The sequence below is a fragment of the Pectinophora gossypiella genome, chromosome 23, assembly GCF_024362695.1.
Source record: "Pectinophora gossypiella chromosome 23, ilPecGoss1.1, whole genome shotgun sequence".
Lineage (NCBI taxonomy): Eukaryota > Metazoa > Arthropoda > Insecta > Lepidoptera > Gelechiidae > Pectinophora > Pectinophora gossypiella.
In genome coordinates, this window is record NC_065426.1 from 9,430,344 (window position 1) to 9,451,755 (window position 21,412).

Here is a 21,412-nt window from a genome sequence, read left to right on the forward strand (position 1 = left end):
AGCAGAAGGTAGGTAATAGTGCTAATTCCTACAGACGCCATCTAATTTTACTTTAAGTTATACCTGTCATTTTCATATCCGCCGAATAGGAAAGGGACGGATGATTGACAGCTCTTAATTTTAGGAAGAATGAGTACTTAAATGAATAAATAACCCGGGCGAAAGAAAAAGTTATCTCGCTGGTATGCAAACCGTTTGACGTGTGCTGTCAACTTAATTCTGTCGGGTTATTGGCCAATGTAAAAAATTTTAGACGGTTGTTTTAGATTTGTGCTTAAAGTTGACGTGTGTTTCATAAATTTTATGCTTGTCGAATACCCGTCCCTTTCCTTTTCGGCGAATAAGAAAATGACATATCCAGGCTCCAACCCTGATGATTGTTAATTAAGGTTGTTGTAAACGAAATAAGTAAATCTTATTTATTTTTTATGCGAATAAACAAGGATGTGTTTTAAAGCGTAAAGGAATACATTGCAGGTGGGTGGCCGAAAAAGGTAACAGACCAGGGAATCAAACTGTACACGTCGAAGTAGTAAAGATGTATCGGAAGCATGTCGTCTTAATAAATAAGACCCAAAATATTATACGCGAGTTCCTAAACATTAATTTCCGGAAGAATTTCAGACAAAACATACCTATTTTCTTGTTTCATACGTCTTAGAGTGTAGTTTTTCCGTAGTCGGGTTTTAGTTTTTAAACATATATTTTTATTTCCTTCTAAAGTAAGTATCATCATCAGCCCATTAACGTCCCCACTGCTGGGTCACGGGCCTTCCCCTATGGATGGATAGGGAGATCGGGTCTTAAAACATCACGCGGGCCCAGTGCGGATTGATGGTTATTAACGACTGCTAATGCAGCCGGGACCAACGGCTTAACGTGGGTTCCGAAGCACGGAGGAGCTCGAGGTGAAAACTTTTTTTTTTGTGGTCACCCATCCTATGACCAGTTGCTTAACTTCAACAATCGCCGACCGAGCGCGTTTACCGCTGCGCTACCGAGCTCCTCCTGCCTAAACTAAGTATAATGCTCGATTTATGTAAACGCTCATTTCAATGCATCCGCAGTTTGCAATAACTAAATAGGTACTATTAAACAGAACGACCAGTTCTGTACAATTATTGATTATATTCTTTCAATAAGATAACACTTTACAATCGTCACAATGCGCGGTAAGAATTAGATCTGTCAAAGTACGTAAGGTTATGACGTTTATGAGCATAGTAGATATTAGTTCGATCGATTCTTTTCTATCTAACAGTACCTACATTGTTTTATGTATCCTTTTAGTTTTATTGTCCAAAATAAAATGCATTTAGTTCATTACCTGTATGTAGAGCAGTATATTATCTCCATGTATTTTTTTTATTACCATGTCTACGTCCTAATTTAAGCGTAGAAGCGATAAGAAGAAAATTTAAAAAGAAGTACTTAGGTAACTATGCCTACTTAATCCAATGAGTTCTTGTGGTTACTGGGAATAGGCTCGCCTCCTATCATAGCCTTCGCGACATCAATAGTCGTACAAGACTTAGCGAATGTTATCTACGTAGATAACATTCGCTATTCTAATCGCTAGTCTTATTGGTCGAAGCCCTCGACATAATTCGCGCCGCGCGCGGCACGTTTGTCATGCAGACCCTGCAGGGGACATAAACATATCTGGCAAGGTGGATGGTTTCCCTTCACATTGTTGGTACAGGTTGGAAGGTCAGACATACAAGTAGTCGCAGTAGAATTCAAATTCAAAAATACGAATTCATTTACACTTTGAATTTCCCTCAATCAGCGCTTATCGCTATCGACCCGCTAGGGTCGATTCATTCTTTCAATTATTTTCCCTCTCAGACGACGCCCTGAGCCGAGGTTCGCGCCCAACTGGGCACCCTCAGGCCTGTTGTCTTAAACGTTGAACCGGGTGAGAGCCTTCAGCGCTCCCCATTTGTCCGGCCAAGTAGTTAATGCCATCTACGGCAAATCACGTAAAAATAAATAAATAACTGAATTGTCATTTTTTACATAACGAACGTTTCACCCGCCTAAAACTACTCAGATTCTCATAACCTGTATCTTATAGCCGGAGAAAAGAAGCTGCAAGAAAAACCTTTCAAAATAAACAAAATATTGTTATACAATTTAGTAATCTCGCTGCCTAATATCAGCCTGACCTGACCTGTCAACGCTGAACTTCTTGAAGGCAAAGCTTAACGATGCACGCTTGTAGCTCATAGTTAGTACTTAGTGGTATAAGCACTTGCCTTATAGGTACATTTCGCCTTTCCCTTTCACAATAACAACTTTATTTATTGAAATAGCAGTCTCTTCTGACACCATGACTATTCATACAAAATCCTTCACATTAATCCTTTTACTTTCATGTACATTAATAGTAATGAACGTGTCTTCAAAAGATTTAATCTTACCAATGAAACGTAATAAAACTAGCATGAATTGCATAGCGAAATGTATTATAGATATTTCTAACGATCCCGCGCATAATTCTGTAGTAACTGTTGTAATTAGCAATGAAAAAGAAGCTGTCAATGATTTCGTTAATGACATAATAGATGTCGTTAAGGAAAATGAAGATCAAATGATTATAGTCGATAAGAACTACTTTATAAGAGTTGATGAAGATATTTTTGATATCAAACGAGGTATGTATCTAGTGACTGTATATTTTGAAACCTGTGAAGACATGCTACAATTCAATGCAAGTTTAATTACCGAAGAACATAGATATCTGATGATAATACCAAAAGCGTGTGAACAAGTCTTAAGAAGAATAAACACAGACGTTGATGAATTTGATTTGACGTTCATTCTACAAGATGGGTCTACAGAACAGGAACTTATAAGTTTTATCCCGAAGATAAATCATGATACTTGCGAAGTAGCCACAGACGTACACCCGAAACGAATAAATAAGTGCAGAAATGGTTTTGTAGAGCGGAGAGAAGTATTTCCCAACAAGAATCCAGTGGATTTAAAGGGTTGTTCTTTGAACGTCGGCATATCTTTACTAGACCCATTTGCAACGATAAAAAGTGATCAGAAATTTACAAATATGGACACTTTACATGAAGTTGAAGGTTCTGACGTAAAAATATTGAATATGATAGCAAAACATGTGAATGCGAAATTGAATTTCTTTTACATTAGTAAAGAGAAGGTGGTTTATGAGAAGTTCCTAATAAATAAAAGCCTAGATGTGTGTGCTGGAGGTCTAGTTAGACATGCAACGGATGCAGATGAAGTAGCATATTCAGGTATGTGGCTGGCATTGTCCAGATCTAAATACATTCTTCTTATCGTGTGGATTGTGAGGTAGAATACCAGTCTTATCAACCTTAGTGTCAGGGTTATTATTGAGCCGCCAAAGGCCCCTGACATGACTCATGTAAAGACTGCATACTTACGTCAGTAAGTAGTAACCGGAACCATCGGCTTAACGTACCTTCCGAAGCACGGATCATCTTACTTTTGGACAATTAGGTGATCAGCCTGTAATGTCCTAACCAAACTAGGGATCACAAAGTGATTTTCGTGATGTGTTTCCACCGGGATTTGAACCTGGGACCTTCGGATCGTGAGCTCAACGCTCAAGCCACTGGACCACGGAGGCCGTTGCTTGATTACCTTTCACTAAGTGCAGCATTGTCAAAGTGATTTTTTGTGATATGTCCCCACCGGTATTCGAACCCGGGACCTCCGGATCACGAGCCCAAAGCTCAAACACTGGACCACAGAGGACAATGCAGGCTGATCACCCGATTGTCCGAAAGTAAGATGATCCGTGCTTCGGAAGGCACGTTAAGCCGTTGATTCCGGTTACTACTTACTGATGTTGATGGTCATTCAAAAATGATGATCATACAAAATGATGTTAGTAAGTGCGCAGACATTTAATTTAATTACTTAAGTAAGTATTTATTAAAAAAGTAAGTATTAAGTAGTAAAAGACTTACTTAGAATTGAGGTCACTTTACGACGTTATCTTTCTCCAAATTATTTAGTCACTAACTTTAATCAATAGTATTATTTTATACGTTACTGTAGTATTGTAAACATTTCGGTACGTACACAATTAGGGTAGGCAGATATAACCGTGTATCGCGAGTAAGAAATGCTTGTACAATAATTTTATTTTTTAAATATCACACTCTTTTACGTACAAGGCCTGAGGAACTAAAAACGGAAACTCATTTTTATCAAAGGTAACGTAGAATGAATAAAAAAGTTTTTACGCAATGAGTTTCAATTATGGAGAGGCAAATCCGCAACATTTTTTGTCTTCTTCTAGGTTATGTATACTTACTAGCTAGCTTAACGTAACATAAATATCCAGGAGAGAGGCATCATAGGCTGTAAATGCTGTAATACAAGTATTCTTATACTTAGTCAGCTATGGTACCTACCTATTTATATCTGTCTAAGACTATGCTATGTTAAGGAAATTGTACCCACTTTTTTGGCAATAAAATTATTATGTTTAAGTTATTTGTATGTCGTTTCCATATCTCGGGCCTATGGAGGGACGGACCTTTGAAAGGCGTGCTTGGGGCCGAAGCCACGTTGAGGCCCCTTAAGACAATTTAATCTAAATGTTACTCAGTGAGGGAACTTTCAGATATTAAGCTGAAAAGAACAGATACAACACTCTGATCTTACCAACCTCATCAACTCTGGTGTCAGGGTTACTATTGACCCGGCGTAGGCCCCTGAAATGGCTCATGTAACGACTATGTACTTATAAGTAAGTAGTAATCGGGACCAACGGCTTAACGTGCCTTCATCATCTTCCTTTAGGATAATCGGATAATACGATGTCATTAACACCGTGTACGGTCACGAGCATTAATATGTATCACTTTGGTACCATGTCACATTAACTTTTTTGACAAATTGCACTGTAAGTCTCACTAAATGTCAAATATGTTAGTGCGACAGAGTCCTAAAGTGGGTACATTATATTGCTCATGGCTGTATATCCTGCGTACCTGACCGCTTCCGTTTACAGGACTGAATTCGTCATTTCTTATAATCAACTAAGCCATTGGCGTCTTTGTCGAATCCAGTTACCGTTACATATCATTGGATTACCTGTACTTAAGAGGATGATGTGTTCCTTCATTTGTTATATTTGTTTAATACCGTAGTAATGATATTAGGTAAGGAGGTACTCCATTTTTTAAGCTGCCGTAATTCAAACGTAAACCTACGTGTCATGATGAGCACGCCTTTTTTATTAACTTATTACGTAGTTTTGTTTGTATCTGGGAACAAAGTCTACCGGCCCCTATACTTACAACTTACACCTAAAAACTTCCACCTTATCATCATCATTATCCCGTTTTTTCACAGGGTCCGCTTACCTAATCTGGAGATTTGACAGGTCCGGTTTTTTACATAAGCGACCGCCTGTCTGACCTTCCAACCCGCGAAGGGAGAACCAGCCCAATACAGGTTAGGTAACATACCTCCGAAAATGCATTTCTCGGGAATGTGGGTTTCCTCACGATGTTTTTCTTCACGGATGAGCACGTGATAATCATTTATGATCCAAACATGAATTCGAAAACAAATTCGACAAATGGTTTACCGTGCCTTCCAAACAAAGGACTCTTTCTACGTGATTTAGACTATGTACCCATTCGGGAATCGAATTCGGACCTTCAGATTAAGATATAGATTGATAGAAAAATGGAAAAACGGACAAAAACAACCCACAAAATGTAAAAACAGACGATGAGTTGCGGTGTACTTACAGAAAAACCTGTAGATAGGTTTATGAGACACCGTTTTTGATTGTAAAATGTTTATTATTACTTTGAATAAAAAAAAAAAAATAAAAAAAATAATAGATAACTCTCTAACCACTTTACCTCCATATCGCCATAGATACTGTGTCTAGGTAGGTTACACAATTTATGATTTTATGAATGAATTTATGATTTTAATTGCTTTCTTATCTACTAATCGTCATGTTCCTAGTACCTATCCCGTTTTTACAGGGTCCGCTTACCTAACCTGCAGATTTGACAGGTCCGGATTTTTTACAGAAGCGACTGCCTGTCTGACCTTCCCACTCAAGGAAAAATTGCTTTCTATTGTCGGCAGCATCTAACTAAAACCTAATTTATTTCTTTTAAAGGTAGCTACAACAACCAGGACGTATTTTGGATCTATGCAGCTGAACGAACCCCGATGGCGGTGAAGAGAATCACTAGCACCCTAAGAAATATCTATCCCTTCATTTTAATCTACCTTCTTCACTACCTACTATTGAATTTAACTTCCTATTTCAATGGAAGAGGGGTACTTTTAGGCAAGTCTTTTATGCTTACTTGGGGAGTCATTTTCGGATCAACTTCTTTAAGTAGACCTAGGGGTTTTAAGGAGGTTGTATGCAGTGTTTTATATCTGATTGCTTGTTCCTTAATGTCGATACTATTAGGGGTCCAAGTGTACTATTTCTTAACAACAGAACTACCGCCTACAATTTATAAATCTCAACGCGACTTACTCAAATCAGGCCGAATAATTTATATAAATCCAGAAATTAAAATTGCATACTCAAAGATTTTCTTAATAACATTTAAGGAATATTTAAGTTCTTGTGATTCTATTTTAGACTGTCAACAAAAAGTGTTGAAAAACGATGGCGTTACATTGACTTTTGAAGGTGTTTTTTATAAGTTTCAAGCATCTACTGCTGTTAATTTCGAGGCTAAAGTATTAAGAAGCTCTGACGCAGTAATCAATGAGTATAACGACTTTATAATTAGAAAATATAGTCCTTTAGTTAAAGTAATACAGAGACTAGTCACAAGAATTTTTGAAGGTGGTATTTCTACTAAGTTGTATAAAGACGGTATAGGTTTACATGAAGTGGCAAAGGCGAAGCATTTCGCGAAAAAATTGCGGTTTATAAACTATCGATGTAAAACTGGATGTCCTATCCAGTTTAAAAGGGGCGCATCTCTGTTTTACATTTGGCTATTGGGATGTGTCATGTCGTGTTGTGTTTTCGGATTGGAATTGATGATGAAAGTAAAGAATTAATCAGGGAGGCATGTTAACTCTAATATCCAAAAGGAAATGTGAAATTAACCCCCTCCGGTTGGTTGAGGGGAGGTATGTGCCCAGCAGTGAGACGTATATAGGCTGTTTATGTTATGAATGTTAAATTGGTCCAATATTCAAAGAAACCTACTTAAAATTATTACAAAGGACTTAATAATCACGAGTTTCCAAGCGCCTGTTGCTTTCGTAATGCAAAGCCGCTGCTTGTAAAATATGTCCATCAATTTTATATTCTCACAACCAGGCGATCATCACACCGTAAAAAATGAGTTCAATCACTGAATTAATTCACCAATCTTTTTATAATCTGTTCTCAAGGGGATTAACCGAAATCAGCGCGTCGTAACAATCACTTCCCTTAAGCCCACAAATATTGTTATCTCACTTGAACACCCGCGCTCTAATTCAATAGGGGTTGGAGTGAGAGGGATGTTATTAAATGGGAACTTATTCAGCACTTGAGTCATAAATAATAGTAAGTAATAGTGGTTATGAAATAAACAGTAGTATTTGTGGGTGCATGTGTAATAGTTTTAAATGAGTGTAGTTAAGTTTAGTAAGTTAATTGTGTGTGATTTAAGTCAATTTATAGTATTTTAGTAGGTGGAGGGTAGTTATTGTAAATGCTGGTACTTAAACAAAATTAGGGAATGAGCGCGTCGCCAACAGACTACGGTTGTAGTTTGGCGATAGTATTAAAGTGTGTAAATATGTATACATAATATATACATTATTAATTTTGTTTACTTATAAATAAATTAAAAAATACGTTATATGTATAGGTACTTATATTACGTTTATCTAGCTCTCTTGACCTTACCATAAGTACTCTGTTTACTTCTGAATAGTCATCTTTAAAATGTAATCATATTGCTATTTTTATTGTATTATTAAATAGATAAATTCATTGTTTTTATACCTTGTTTTATTATCAACATCAACTTATTCGTAGTTAGGTAAAGAAGGACGGCAAGCTAATAAGCTGATTTTATCTACTTGTATTGATTTTATTTACTTATACTGAGAATTATTGAGGACTGAAGAGGCAAGATGATTGGACACCTAATAAGACACGACTAATTTATTAAAACATCATAGAAGGAAAGAGAGGAAGGGGAAGACCAAGAAGAGCTTACATGGAACAGATTAAAGAAAAGGTTAACGTCGTGTCTTATAGGGAAGTCAAGGAATTGGCCTTTGATAGACGGGAATGGAAAATGTTACACCGACAAGAGCGTGGCTCTTAAATTGATGATGATTGATTTTATTGGTGTAAACCTGTAATTGGCTTTCTGTTGCTATTTTTAAGTCTATTTTGTTACTATGTAATAAATAAATAAACACAAAATGATAATATGAGTGAAACATGAAAATATGGAAAAACTTGCAAGTTAAGTAACTGCCCTGTGTGTTGTGGGATTGCTTCTCAACAAGCACCGGTTCGATACCCGGTACCGGACTTGCTCCCAGAGCTATTAACTTTTGATTACTCAGTTCTTTACTCAGTTGGTTGTTACTAGCAGAAAGCTCGATGAGACGTGAGTACTTAGTTCATCATGTTATAATAATAATAATAATCATTAAATTCTTTATTCAAGTTACTAGGACTCACATTTTGTTAATAACAAAACTATTATGAATGTACATTATTTTTTTATTTATTTGTTTTTTTTTGTTATTTTATGTTATGTGTTTATTGTGTATGTTATGAATGTACGCCTAACTGATTATCCCAATCGGTGAGTAGTCGTGAATAAACTGTCTCAGAGTAAAGGACTTTGAACACGCTACTAAGTCACGACATGACTTGATTCAACTGAGTAGACTCACCCGGTCACATCACTACAGTATATGATACAGAATTAATTCGCACCGTCAGTCGTCTATCGGCACGTGGCTGGTACATTCATACATTTATATTGAGGATTATATTACACTCTATCACCCTCATAATGTAGGGTAACTGACGACTTATGGCGAATTTGTCGTAATAAATTCATTACTCGTGGGGTGATATCAATAATATTTACCTTTTTTACGTGATTTGAAGTGAAACCACACTTCCCGCCGAAAAAATTGATTCTCTCCGAAGAAAGATTCTTTTTTTTTTAATTTTAACAAAAGTTATTTAGGAACAGCCCCGTGGTCTAGTGCATTGAGCGTTAGAATCACGATCTGGAGGTCCGAGTTCGATAATCAATGGTTTTCACATTGTCATTGTCGAAATCACTTTGTGAGACTGTCCTTTGTTTGGTAAGGTTTGTCCTTTACAGGCTGGAAACACCTGATTGTCCCGAAAAGTAAGATGATTCCGTGCTTCTAAGGGCATGCTGAGCAGTTGGTCCCGGCTATTAGCCGTAAAAACGGGGAGGCCTGTGCCCAGCAGTGGGACGTATATAGGGTGTTTCTATAAGTAGGTACGTTCATCGTGTGAGAATCGCTTTAGTGATTCGCACTTTCGTGATTTGTTCTCTGGAAACTGTGTGGAAAGTTCCTTAGTTAGGTTTTTTTTGATGTGACTTAATGTCGATACTTGGCCGGACAAATGGGGAACGCTGGGGGCTCTCACCCGGTAACCCTTAATTAGGTAGGTACAGTCATGAGCAATATAATGTACCCACTTTAGGACTCTGTCGCACTAACATACCTATTTGACATTTAGTGAGACTTACAGTTCAATTTGTCAAAAAGTTAATGTGACATGGTACCAAAGTGTATACATATTAATGCTCGTGACTAGTGATGGGCAGGGAAAGAAAAAATTGGGTGGGAAAGAAAAAATATCGGGAAAATATGGGAAAATAAAATAAACACCCGAAAAATTCCCGAATCATGGGAAAATATTTTTTATTTAATTATTTTTAATCTTATTATTATTTGTATGTCGTTTCCATGTCTCGGGTCGGGTCTGTCATGGAGTCCCGGACTTTTGGCAGGCGTGCGTGGGGCCGAAGCCAACACGTAGAGGCCCCTTAAGACAATTTACTCTAAATGAGTTGTGACACCAACCGGCGATTATCCCTGTATGCACTATGGGAGTGCACCCAAAGACAATCCCTGGTTCGTGTAGGACTATTGCAGATTATGGGAACAAAAGGAACTGGGCTATTGGGTTGGGGGTTAGTGAACCTATATACTGGGGCTATGGGGGACTATGGCGCCTGCTCGACTAATGTTAATAACAGAGATACATTGGGCAGGCGGTGACTCGTCACTCACTGGTTGGGCCACCTATCTAGCCGACGCGACTGGACGGCAAGGCAGCAACATGGTTGTGAGCATCTCAGGGTGTCAAGAGGTGTACACCGCTTTCTGCGAGGCGGTTTACCCGCCTTACCAACTCGCGACTTATGCATCTTTCACTTCCACCCTGCGAGCGTATAGCTCTAACGCCCCACTCTGGCTGGCCAATGAAGTCAAGCCAGAGGTGAGAGTCCTGCGGCCCCCGCTAAGGTCCACTCCGGCCAGCCAGTACTGTCACCATCTTTGTTGCTCTTCTTTGGACTCTCTCTAGTAGTGCAATGTTCTTCCGATAGTAAAGTCTCCATATTTGAAACCCATGTTCTAACAGCGGTTTGACGTAAGTAAGTTTTGTAAAGCCTAAGAAACAATTCCGTATCTATATGATAAAAAGCTTTTCTAATTATGTATAAGAGGGAGTTATCCTTCTTAGTGATTCCAATAATGTGTTCGTCCCACTTTAGATTATGTGTTATCGTTATGCCAAGGTCATTTTGTTTTTTAACACACTCGAGAGGTTTTGAGTCAATGGTGTAACTCAACGTGGGGTGGTTGCTGCCAACATGCAACACAGTGCATTTGTCTACGTTTAATGTGATTAGCCAATCTCGGGTCCAAGCAATTAATCTATCAAGATCATCTTGGATTATATTATGGCTAATAAGTGGATTCCCCGTTATTTTCGTGTCATCTGCAAAGAGTGATATATCAGACATGATACCATGTTTAAGATCTGTAAGGTAGATACTGAATAAAATAGGTCCTAACACCGATCCCTGCGGCACACCGCTGAGGACTTTTCTGGGAACAGAGTATGATTCTCCGATGCGCACAGAGAATGTGCGATTTGACAGGAAGTCTTCAATCCACTTCACGACATTGCCTCTGATTCCAAACGGCTCTAATTTAGCAATCAATGGTGTGACAGGAACTCGATCAAAAGCTTTTTCATAGTCCAAGTAAATAATATCTGTAGGTATTCGTGCCTCCCAATTTCTTGCACAAAACCATGTTGCTCCTCGATGATGACATTCTCTCGTGTCAAAAGCATCCTATATATCCTATAATATGTAGATATCTTTGCATGGAATTATTAAAATCGAACATTCCATTCAAAATATATTACAAAGGAAATTTGAAAGTGCCGGTCAGAGAAAAAAAAATGTGTCAAACCTTTCGAGTAGATTGTTCTGAACATTTTTTACTATGACACCAGACGTGTATGACCATTAGTTTGGCTTTAATTGGATTTTAAAAATCTCGACTTGTCATACATTTTGTAAAAAATAATATTATGTCCGTTGGGAAAAAGAGGTATACAGGCGTATTACAAAGGACCGTTAGAACATTTATTAGTATGGCGCCAAACTTCTATGACCATTATTTGGACTTTCAGTTTTGGTTAATATGTTAAAATGCCAGCCACCGAAAAAAATACGTTGAATCTGTCTAATAGTTGCTTCTCAATATTTTTTAATAACACCAAACATCTATGACCATTATTTTGACTTTTATTGGAATTTACGTTTTAGTTTAAATATGAAAAATGCCGACCAGCAAAAATATCATGTTGAGAGTATCGAGTAGATGTCTGTTAACATTTTTTTCTATAGCGCCAAACTTGTATGACCATTAGTTTGGCTTATAGTGTATTTTATTCATTATTCTTATTTATTTTGTATGAAAATAAAGTGCTTTGGGTAAAAAATGCGGTACGGCGGATTACAAAGGACCTTTAGAACATTTAATAATCTGGCGCAAAACATTTTTGACCGTTATCTTGACTTTTTATTCGTCTCTCTTTCCGTTTTGGTTCAAATGGGAAAATGTCAGCCAGCGAAACAAAATAAGTCAAATCTTTTGGTAAACGACTTGAACGACGTATTTTTACTATACTACCAAATGTCGACTTTGGCTTTTATTGGACTTTTTAATAAAACTTTTTTTTATACATTTTAACAATGACAACAAGCAGAGCTTTCCCAATGACTAGTTATTAGTCAGATAAATACTTTGTGTTTTTGTTTTGTGTGTTGTTAGGTGAACTTCTATATTAATACTATCTGATTTTAGATATGACGTTGGCTGTAGTTTTTGCATTCGACTCAACGTTACGGCCATCTAGTGACGAAACTCGTATATTGGCATGACGTCTGAAGTATCTGTTAGGGAAAACAGGAGTCGGGTAGTTGTACTTTGCAAGTATGCCTATCACAATGTCCTGGTGCTACTCGGCCGATAACATAGTAGGTACCTCTATCACCCCACTGTTTATTCCTTGTATACACTTTTCTTTAAAAAAAGTAGTATCTTAAGCGTGTATCACCATCAGGTAAGGTAGTGGTCAAACGCAAACCTATTTTTCAAAATACGACCACCATATTACGCCTTTAGCAAGATAGTTCCATTATCACTAGATAAAACTTTTTTTTTATTTTTGGAAAATCGAATTAAGTTCAAAATATTGGTCATAGTCGTTTAATGCCATAGTAATAAACATTCTGACGATCCTTTAAATAACGCGCCTGTTATATTTTATTTTTATACAAAATGAATCAAAAAACAAGTTTTTTTTTAATCCAACAAAAGCCAAACTAATTAATGGTCATATACGTTTTTGTCATAGTGAATAATGTTTACAGGTATCTTTTCGATAGCTTTGACTTGTGTGTTTTGCTGACCGGCACTTTTCACACAGAAACTATAACGTAAAGTCCAACAAAAGTCAAAATAATGGTCATAGACGTTTGGTGCCCTAATAATAAATGGTCAAATGGATAAGTTCTAACGGGATATACAAATATTGTTTCATGGCCGGCACTTCACATTTTCACCAAAAATGTATGAAAATTCAGTTTTTTTTTTAATTCGAATAAAACCGAAAATATTGACCCTACAGCTTTGGTGCCATAGTAATAAATGCTCAAACGGATAAGTTCTAAGGATATATACCATTATTGTTACTTGGCCGGCACTTTACATTTTCACCAAAAATGTATGAAAAATACAGTTTTTTAAAATCGAATAAAACCGAAGATATTGACCCTACAGCTTTGGTGCCATAGTAATAAATGCACATATGGATAAGATCAAACGGAATATAGCAAAATTATTTTTTGGCCAGCAATTTGACTTCTGGGCCGAAATCCGATGATCTCCTTTAAGTTTTTTAAGAGTTCATACGACACTACGACAGAAGATAAATTGGGCATAAGTAGGCATACATTATATTTAAATGGTCTTTGTTGGAAATCCTTACTTTTAATACAAATATATGCGATAAAAAATATTTTCCCTTGAAATGGGAATTTTTCGGGTTTTTTCCCTCAGAATTGGGAAAATTCCCAAAACGCGGGAATTTTCCGGGTAAGAACCCAACACTACTCGTGACCGTACCTACGTTTTCAATGTGTTGTGTTACTTCTTTAAGTCTCGTTATCCTATCGATTTTGTTTGTGTCAAAGATGGCTGCCACGTCACAGCATCACACACACGTCTGTTGAAGCCTCGCCCCGGTAGAGAGGGTACCTCCCTGGTATTCAATTACATTTACCATCCCTCCTTCTATACCTCTTCAACCCTCTGTTCCATTGGCGGCGAAATAGCAAGCGACATGATAAATATTAAGTCACTCTTTCAATTGCTCTTTCTTTCATATTATTAAGAACGATAAGGTGCAAAATTCCGGTCATTGTCTTGCAAATTAATAAATTGGTTATTGGTTGGTGGTTTGGTTGTACTTAAGACCTCCTGGTTACATGTCGTATCTGTAATAGACCAAAACACCTACAAAAACATAAATTTTATAATTAGGCCAACTAATGGTCCATAATTTCACCACTGTTAAAAAAATTCGCTGGGGTCACTGACTGCACTTTTGATTGTAAGTACATTTAATATGTTAAAGTTCTGTTTGCTAACACTAGTCGCTTGCAGTGGAAGAGCGACCTGTTGTAAAATGGGTAGGCGTGTCCGCCACGCCCATTAACAGCTACTAAAACTGAACTGTTAGATACTAAATTTTACTTAGACCCTGAAATACACACTCCCACACACACACATACACACACACACACACACACACACACACGCACGCACGCACGCACGCCTGCACACACGCGCGCGCACATACACACACACAATGTTTTTTGTATGTGTATTTGAATTGATTATTATTCTTCAGGCCTATAAGTCCTGTAACCCGCACTTGTCACAAGGTCAAAAGACTGTTTTTTATTAAATTATTGATTATATTTCAATAAGATAACATTTTACAATCGTCTCAATGTGTAGTAAGTAAGACATACATTTGTCACAGTAGCGTACTAAGTTAGTGTTGTGACATTCATTAGCATAGTGATGTATCAGTCGATATTAGGTCGTGCGATTATTTTCTATATATTTATATACCAGCGAGATGCCGATTTTATTCACCTTTGTTATTCATTCATTTTAAAACTGACAGTTGTCAATCATCCGTCCCTTTCCTTTTCGGCGGATAAGAAAATGGCGGGTGTAACTTCAAATTAAATTAGGAGGTCTCTGCAGGAATTGGGGCCAATGAAACAGTAACCTGTTTTTATTAAAAACGCTACTTTATTTATATTTTTGTCAAATACAATAAATAGGTAATTATAATTACGTATTACTAATAACAAAAGTGCCTCAGAATAACTCATTTAGTTTGAGCATCGTATTATTTTCATTTTATTCTTGAAAGAAAAGGTAAGTGTATGAAACGTTATAACTTTTGCTGAATCTAATTAACTTCTCATCTGCCGTGATACTAGGCGCAATAGACTTTAAGGGTGGTATTAATAAACTAATCTCAGTTGAGACTGCTCTCAACATCATGCTCAAGTCTCTGTTTTATATGGGAACTGTCACATTGACATGATCTTAAGGTCAGTTTTCAAGCTGAGATTAGTTTATTAATACCACCCTTAAAGTCTATTGCGCCTGGTATCACGGGAGATGAGAAGTTAATTAGATTCAGCAAAGGTTATAACGTTTCATACTGACCTCAAGATCATGTCAATGTCTTATATAAAAACAGGGACTTGAGCATGATCTTGAGAGCAGTCTCAGCTAAGATTAGTTTATTAATACCACCCTAAGTACATTGTGTCTGGTTGAGATCTGCGTTCCGAAAAGTTAAGTAATAATTATTATTATAAACATTTAACATTTTAAAAACCTATACTTATAGACTTAACAAATGGGTGAATATCAAAATGTGCCAAGTTTGGTGGCGAACTTTCATATATTTTTTTCGTGAAAAATTAGGTGGAACCCAGGATCCTTTTGGATCTTTTTCATGTCGGAAATTTTTCACGAAAAAATGTCGCCTCCAAACTTGAAATTTTGATATTCACCCAAATACATTCTTGATGATTCATTTATCTCAAATTGTTTCGATCTTGATAAATGCGACTTCTCAACGGGATTTTCTTCTGTACAGTTTCCGCCGATCCGAACCCTGGTACCGGACTTGCACCAATGAGTTATTAATGTATCTTAAGTGCAGCTTTCACTAACATAGTTGGCTTAACCATTATAGACGGCGACACAGCTCACCAACTATCACGTTTGTCCTATAGAAAACACGGTGAGGTTTGGGTGCTTAGTTCATCTTGCGATAGATGTACCTCTGACTACCCCAATTGGGATATAGTCACATTTATGTTATGTTGGATTCCGCCTTAGTGACACCTGAATGGCATCTGAGTGAAATCTACAACAAACCATGCCAAGATAGAACGGTGATGCATCTTCTCGAAATAAAAGTACCTTCTAACTAAGGGAGAATAGGTCCCTTCACTTATCACCATCTTTTCCACACTTATCCTTCTCCTCTTCCTTCTTCTGAGCTGGTGCTATCATCAGCAAGTTATTTCCATTCCTGTCCGCCAAACTCCTGAATGGCACACTTCTCCATCTTGGCTGCAAATAGTACTGATTCCTCAACACCCTCAAATGATCCTTCCCAAAGAAGAAATCCTTGCATCTCTGCTGGTATTTCTTGAAGTCCTCATTTTCTTCGTTGCCGTATTTCTGATAATCATTGTCTATGAAGACTTTGGTTCTGGGGTGGTCGTCTTCTGGGTAATATTGTCTTTTGAGGCGAAGTCGTCTGCTCTGTGGACTTAGAGGCGATTCGCACTTGATAGCGAGGTTGGCGTTCTCCTTGTTGGTGGACAGCCCGTGAGTCTTCTGCCATTCCAGAACCTCGCAAAGTAGACCGATGTATCTGTAACAATTAGGTAATAAGTACGACATCGAATGATGGATGATGGTATGGATGGTATGGAGATGGCATTAACTACTTGGCCGGACAGAAGGGGAGTGCTGAGGGCTCTCACCCGGTACAAAATTTAACACAAAAGTGGGCCAAAATTACATCTGATTGGTCCTCACAAGCTCGTCGACGTCGAGGCAGACCACGACGACGGTGGAGGGACGAGCTACGACGAGCTAGACGCCTTTCGGAATGCCTGGCAGAACGATGCCCAAGACAGGGAAGGTTGGAAATATGCCCAGCAGTTGGACATCAATTAGGCTACAGAAAAAAAATCTCACAAAGTCAGCACTTTTAATGTAAGTACCAGCATATCACTAGTATCATAATGTAGCGTTGTATCGCCCACCTGATAGCCTGTCGTAGGATCTCATTCTTGGACAACTTCTTGTCGGGCGGGTGTGTGGGCACGAGTCGCCTTAGCTCGGCGAAGGCTCCGCTCACATTCTGCTGTCGCCAGCGCTCACGGCAGTTGGTGAACAGCTTCCGAGGAGGTCGGAGCAGGCAGGAAGTAAGAGGCGGGAGGTCTTCTGTCAGGTTCTGTGGTGAGAAACATCTGATCAAGTTTGTTTCGTCTTTTGTCTTCGTTTCTTTTCAACGGCTCATAACTCGAAACTTCCTGCACTGGACTCGGCCTCAGGTAAGCATTTTAGTATTTTATGTAGAGATTAAGAAAGAAACGTTTATTATATATGGATAAGGACACCGCAATAACAAATATAAAACAAGACACGGAATAATACGTAACTTACAATCATAAAACGTAACAAAAACAACTTACACAAGAGAGTACAAATAAATAGGTGTGTGTGGGTTGTCAGGTGGATTACCAACCCCATCAACCCTGATCAAAGAGAATATTTAAATCGCGGCGCGAATTATATTGAGCGCTTCGACCAATAAACGATACTCACGAATGCTTTTTACGTAGATGGATGTCAAACGTCTATTGGTCGAAGGCCTCGATATAATTCGCGTCTCTCGCGGCGCGGTTATCGTGCAGAGCCTACTGGTCGTCCTGCTGTCCATGCGAAATTCTTTCTATGTATCGTCATTAAGCCGACGCCGGCGCCATTTTTATCAAGAATATTGAGTACTAATATTACTTTAAATCGACAAGTCTGAAGTACAGTTAAATGTACATTTAAACTTACCGGAAAGAAGACACCTTTGCTATTATAAATGACTACTTGTCGTTTTTATAGCATTTACCCGTGCTTAGGGAAACTCGCAAAGAGAAAATTTGTTTTTGTGTTTAGTAGCTGACTAGCGTCTGTTTGTCTGTATGACTGTTACCTGAACGCTCCGAGCCTGTCTGGTGTCATCATCGCTGTCAGGTAGACACAGGTCGTCGCTGAGCATCTCACTATCCTGTTCCTCATCCGTCGAGTCATCAGACGCCATCGCTGGTGGATACACTGTGAAAACAGTAATTATCAAAGAGACTTTCCAGCCGGGTCTGCATGACAATAGCGCCGCGCGCGGCGCGAATTATATTGAGCGCTTCGATCAATAGCCGTTTGACGTCCATCTACCATTCATATCATTAATTCAAATTCAAAAATTCAAAATTCAAATTATTTCCTTTCAGGCACAGGTCCATAGATGTTAGTAACAATGCAAACTTAAAGCTAGGGTTAGTATAGAACAGAGCAAGTGAAAACTTAAGAGAGGTGGAGCTTCAACCATCGGCGCAGCAATGGTGAGTCCCACTTATCAGCGAACACGCGCGCTTGGAAGCGCTCAATATAATACACGCCGCGCGCGGCGCGGTTGTCATGCAGACCCGGCATCAGGGCTAACATACGCAACGTGATAAAATTATCGATCGATTAAATAAATTTCGTCAAAATCGATGTTTGTTTTTCCCTTACATGCCTGCCGCGTAATTTTGCTCGTATTTTGACAGAAGGACATGACTTATTTGGGTTCACATATTAGCACCAATACTGAACCTGACTGTACCTAATTCCTTCAAACTTGTTTTGGTATTGGTTTTCGTTCGGAATGGAAAATAAATTCGGAAATAAACTAATACCAAGTGGTATTAGTATTTGGTATTAGAACAAATCACTTTTTAGAGATAAACAAGAAGCTTCATTGAGACTTGGCTAGTTTTTTACAGAATGGTTTGGTAGGTTCTGTCTTTATTTAGTACTGTTAGGGTTCGTAATGTTTATTTTATTATTATTAGATCATATAACTTAATAACAGACGCAATAAAGTTGTGAATCTGTGTCACGACTTTATTATTTTTAATTTGGAACTGGCATATTATTTCATTTGTTTTTATTTTGATTTCTTCTTTTTCGAACGGGAACGTTTTCCCGCCTTCTTTAAAAGGCGGTGACGTGGAATTTTGTTCGGTTGCGGTAATCTATTATGAAGAGTTGGAGAGTTAACATTGTTTATGAAAATATAACATTATTCAAGAGAATTGCCGAATTGTTTGATTAGGACGAGCACCTCCCCATCTGAGAGCAGTAGTATTATCACATTACTCAATTTGAACTTCATAATTTATCTTGAACCTAGTACAAGACCCTATTGTTAGTAAAATGATTCATTCACTCAATGTATTTGCCTTTTTCATTTCATTTGTGTTAATTATATTCCGCATTATGCCGTAAATATACCATTTCCGTCGATACCGACGTCCTGTGATAACAACTATAATTAGTTGACACATACAATACATTTACTCTCATAATCCACTACTTATTAATAATACTTGCACCAATGAGTTATTAATTATAGTAACCCTAACACCAGGGTTGATGAGGTTGGTAATCCACCTCACAACCCACACGATAGAAGAAGAAGACCGAGCTTTCTGTTAGACCAACGTCTATAACGGTCGAGCCAACTGTGTTAATGAAAACTGCACTTAAGATAAATTAATAACTTCTTCTATCGTGTGGGTTGTAAGTTGGATTACCAACCTCATCAACCCTGGTGTCAGGGTTACTATAATTAATAACTCATTGGTGCAAGTATTATTAATAAGTAGTGGATTATGAAAGTAAATATATGTATGTGCTAACTAATTAGAGTTGTTATTCTTGAGCCGCCAAAGGTCTGTTCATGTACTGAGTTTACGTTTTTGTGCAATAAAGAATTATTGATTGATTGATTAAGTAAGTACATATTTTATTAAGTATACCTTCTCTCTCTTTATTTAAGAGCTGCGCACTTGTCGGTGGAGTAAAAACATTTTCATTACTCCATAGATAGGGCGTGTAGAACGGTGGTTGCCCCAATCGCCGTCCGTTCCGCAGTACACCGACCAATTTCTCAATCGGTGATATTCTAGCTAGAGCCCTATCAGAATCCATTTCCTCGGCCTCCAACCAGTACTGATACCGCTGCTGCCCGGCATCAGGGGTGCGCCTTTGAAGTAGCGGCGCCTACTCGCATAAGTATATCTTATTCTACTTGAATGTAACTTACCGTTTTCTCTTGTTATATCTGTTATAGTTGGCATAAAGTACTTTTAACACACAATTTACCCACAAAAATACCACAAATATACTCTAGTTGGATATCACGTAGAGACACAATACCAAGATTAACAAACAAGAATGTACATTTACGACAATTATTTTTCACGATAAAGCATTGTTGATTGATGTTCACAGTACCACAGTTAGGAATAGACTGACGTAATTTGTAATAAAAATATTTAAATTTCGAACAGGGTTGGGGGACCGTCTTCTGATTGGTCAAATGGGATTCAGAGGGAACCAATAGGGAGTGAGAGGGCGGAGTGAAAGGGACTCTCTAAGTCCCTTTCTCGTGTTTTTGATTTATTACAGTGTACAGTTCAATGGAGCCGTGGTAGTCTAGACGGAAGAACGCTTGACTTCCATTGTGAGGTCGCAGCTTCAAATCCAGCTATGATTATCGAATTCATGTTTGGATTGTAAATATTTTACCTACGTTTATTTATTTTTTTAAAGAACCTCTAGGGCCCTGTACCGAGGTTTTTCTTGCAGCTTCTTTTCCCCGGCTATACAGGTTGTGAGAAGCTACAGTACTTTTAGGCGGATGAGACGTACGTTATGTAAAAATTGACGATTCAAAGTGTAACTATGTTACCTACTGAATAAAGATATTTTTGAATTTGAATTTGAAAATGATAATTATGTATTTACCTACTTAGCGGTGAAGGAAACATTGTGAGGAAACCCGCATATCAGAGACAGCTGTATTTCTTTCTGATGCCTTTCAGGCTTTAAGGTCAGACAGGGAGTCGCTTCTCTAAAAATCCGGACCTGTCAAATCTTCTATCTAGAGAGATGATGACAGGACATAGAGTGGTACAGAAACGTGTCGGACGGCAAACGGGCGATTTGTCTCAAAACCACGATTTCTGTGTGAACACGTGCCATACAGAAATATCCCAAGCTTAGTTGAAGCGCCTGCCTAGAATACATTAGCAATTATATCGTTAATGCTTACAACAATATTGCTATATTAAAAATATACGGCGTTTTTTTGTAAATAAAGAACATTATTATATACAGCCCTTTTTAATTTGGAACTATATATCATATATGTGTATGTACGTATGTCGGCTAGCCCAATTGTAAATATAGTCATGAGCTTATGTTGTAAATAAACATTCTATTTGGGTAGTTTCCTAGGTCAAATATAAATTATGAAATTCTAATTAAGTACTAAATAAAGACAGATCTAAAGGTGACAAAAAACGTTTTCTTTTTTCTAAGTATTTAACATATTTAAGAATTGCAATAAAGAAGAATGTAATAGTAAATAAGTGCGATT

At 37.8% G+C, this 21,412-nt stretch overlaps 1 protein-coding gene across 1 annotated transcript; it reads right to left on the minus strand.

Annotated features, from left to right (window-relative positions):
• Nucleotides 1-14,928: 14,928 nt before the first annotated feature.
• Nucleotides 14,929-20,264, minus strand: LOC126377592 (uncharacterized). The gene is made up of 4 exons (XM_050025406.1): nt 20,075-20,264; nt 17,921-18,042; nt 16,974-17,164; nt 14,929-16,576 (listed from the first exon to the last, which is right to left on the minus strand). Exons 1-4 carry the CDS (start codon nt 20,106-20,108, stop codon nt 16,144-16,146), a joined length of 780 nt encoding a protein of 259 aa, XP_049881363.1. The 5' UTR covers nt 20,109-20,264; the 3' UTR covers nt 14,929-16,143.
• Nucleotides 20,265-21,412: the final 1,148 nt, after the last annotated feature.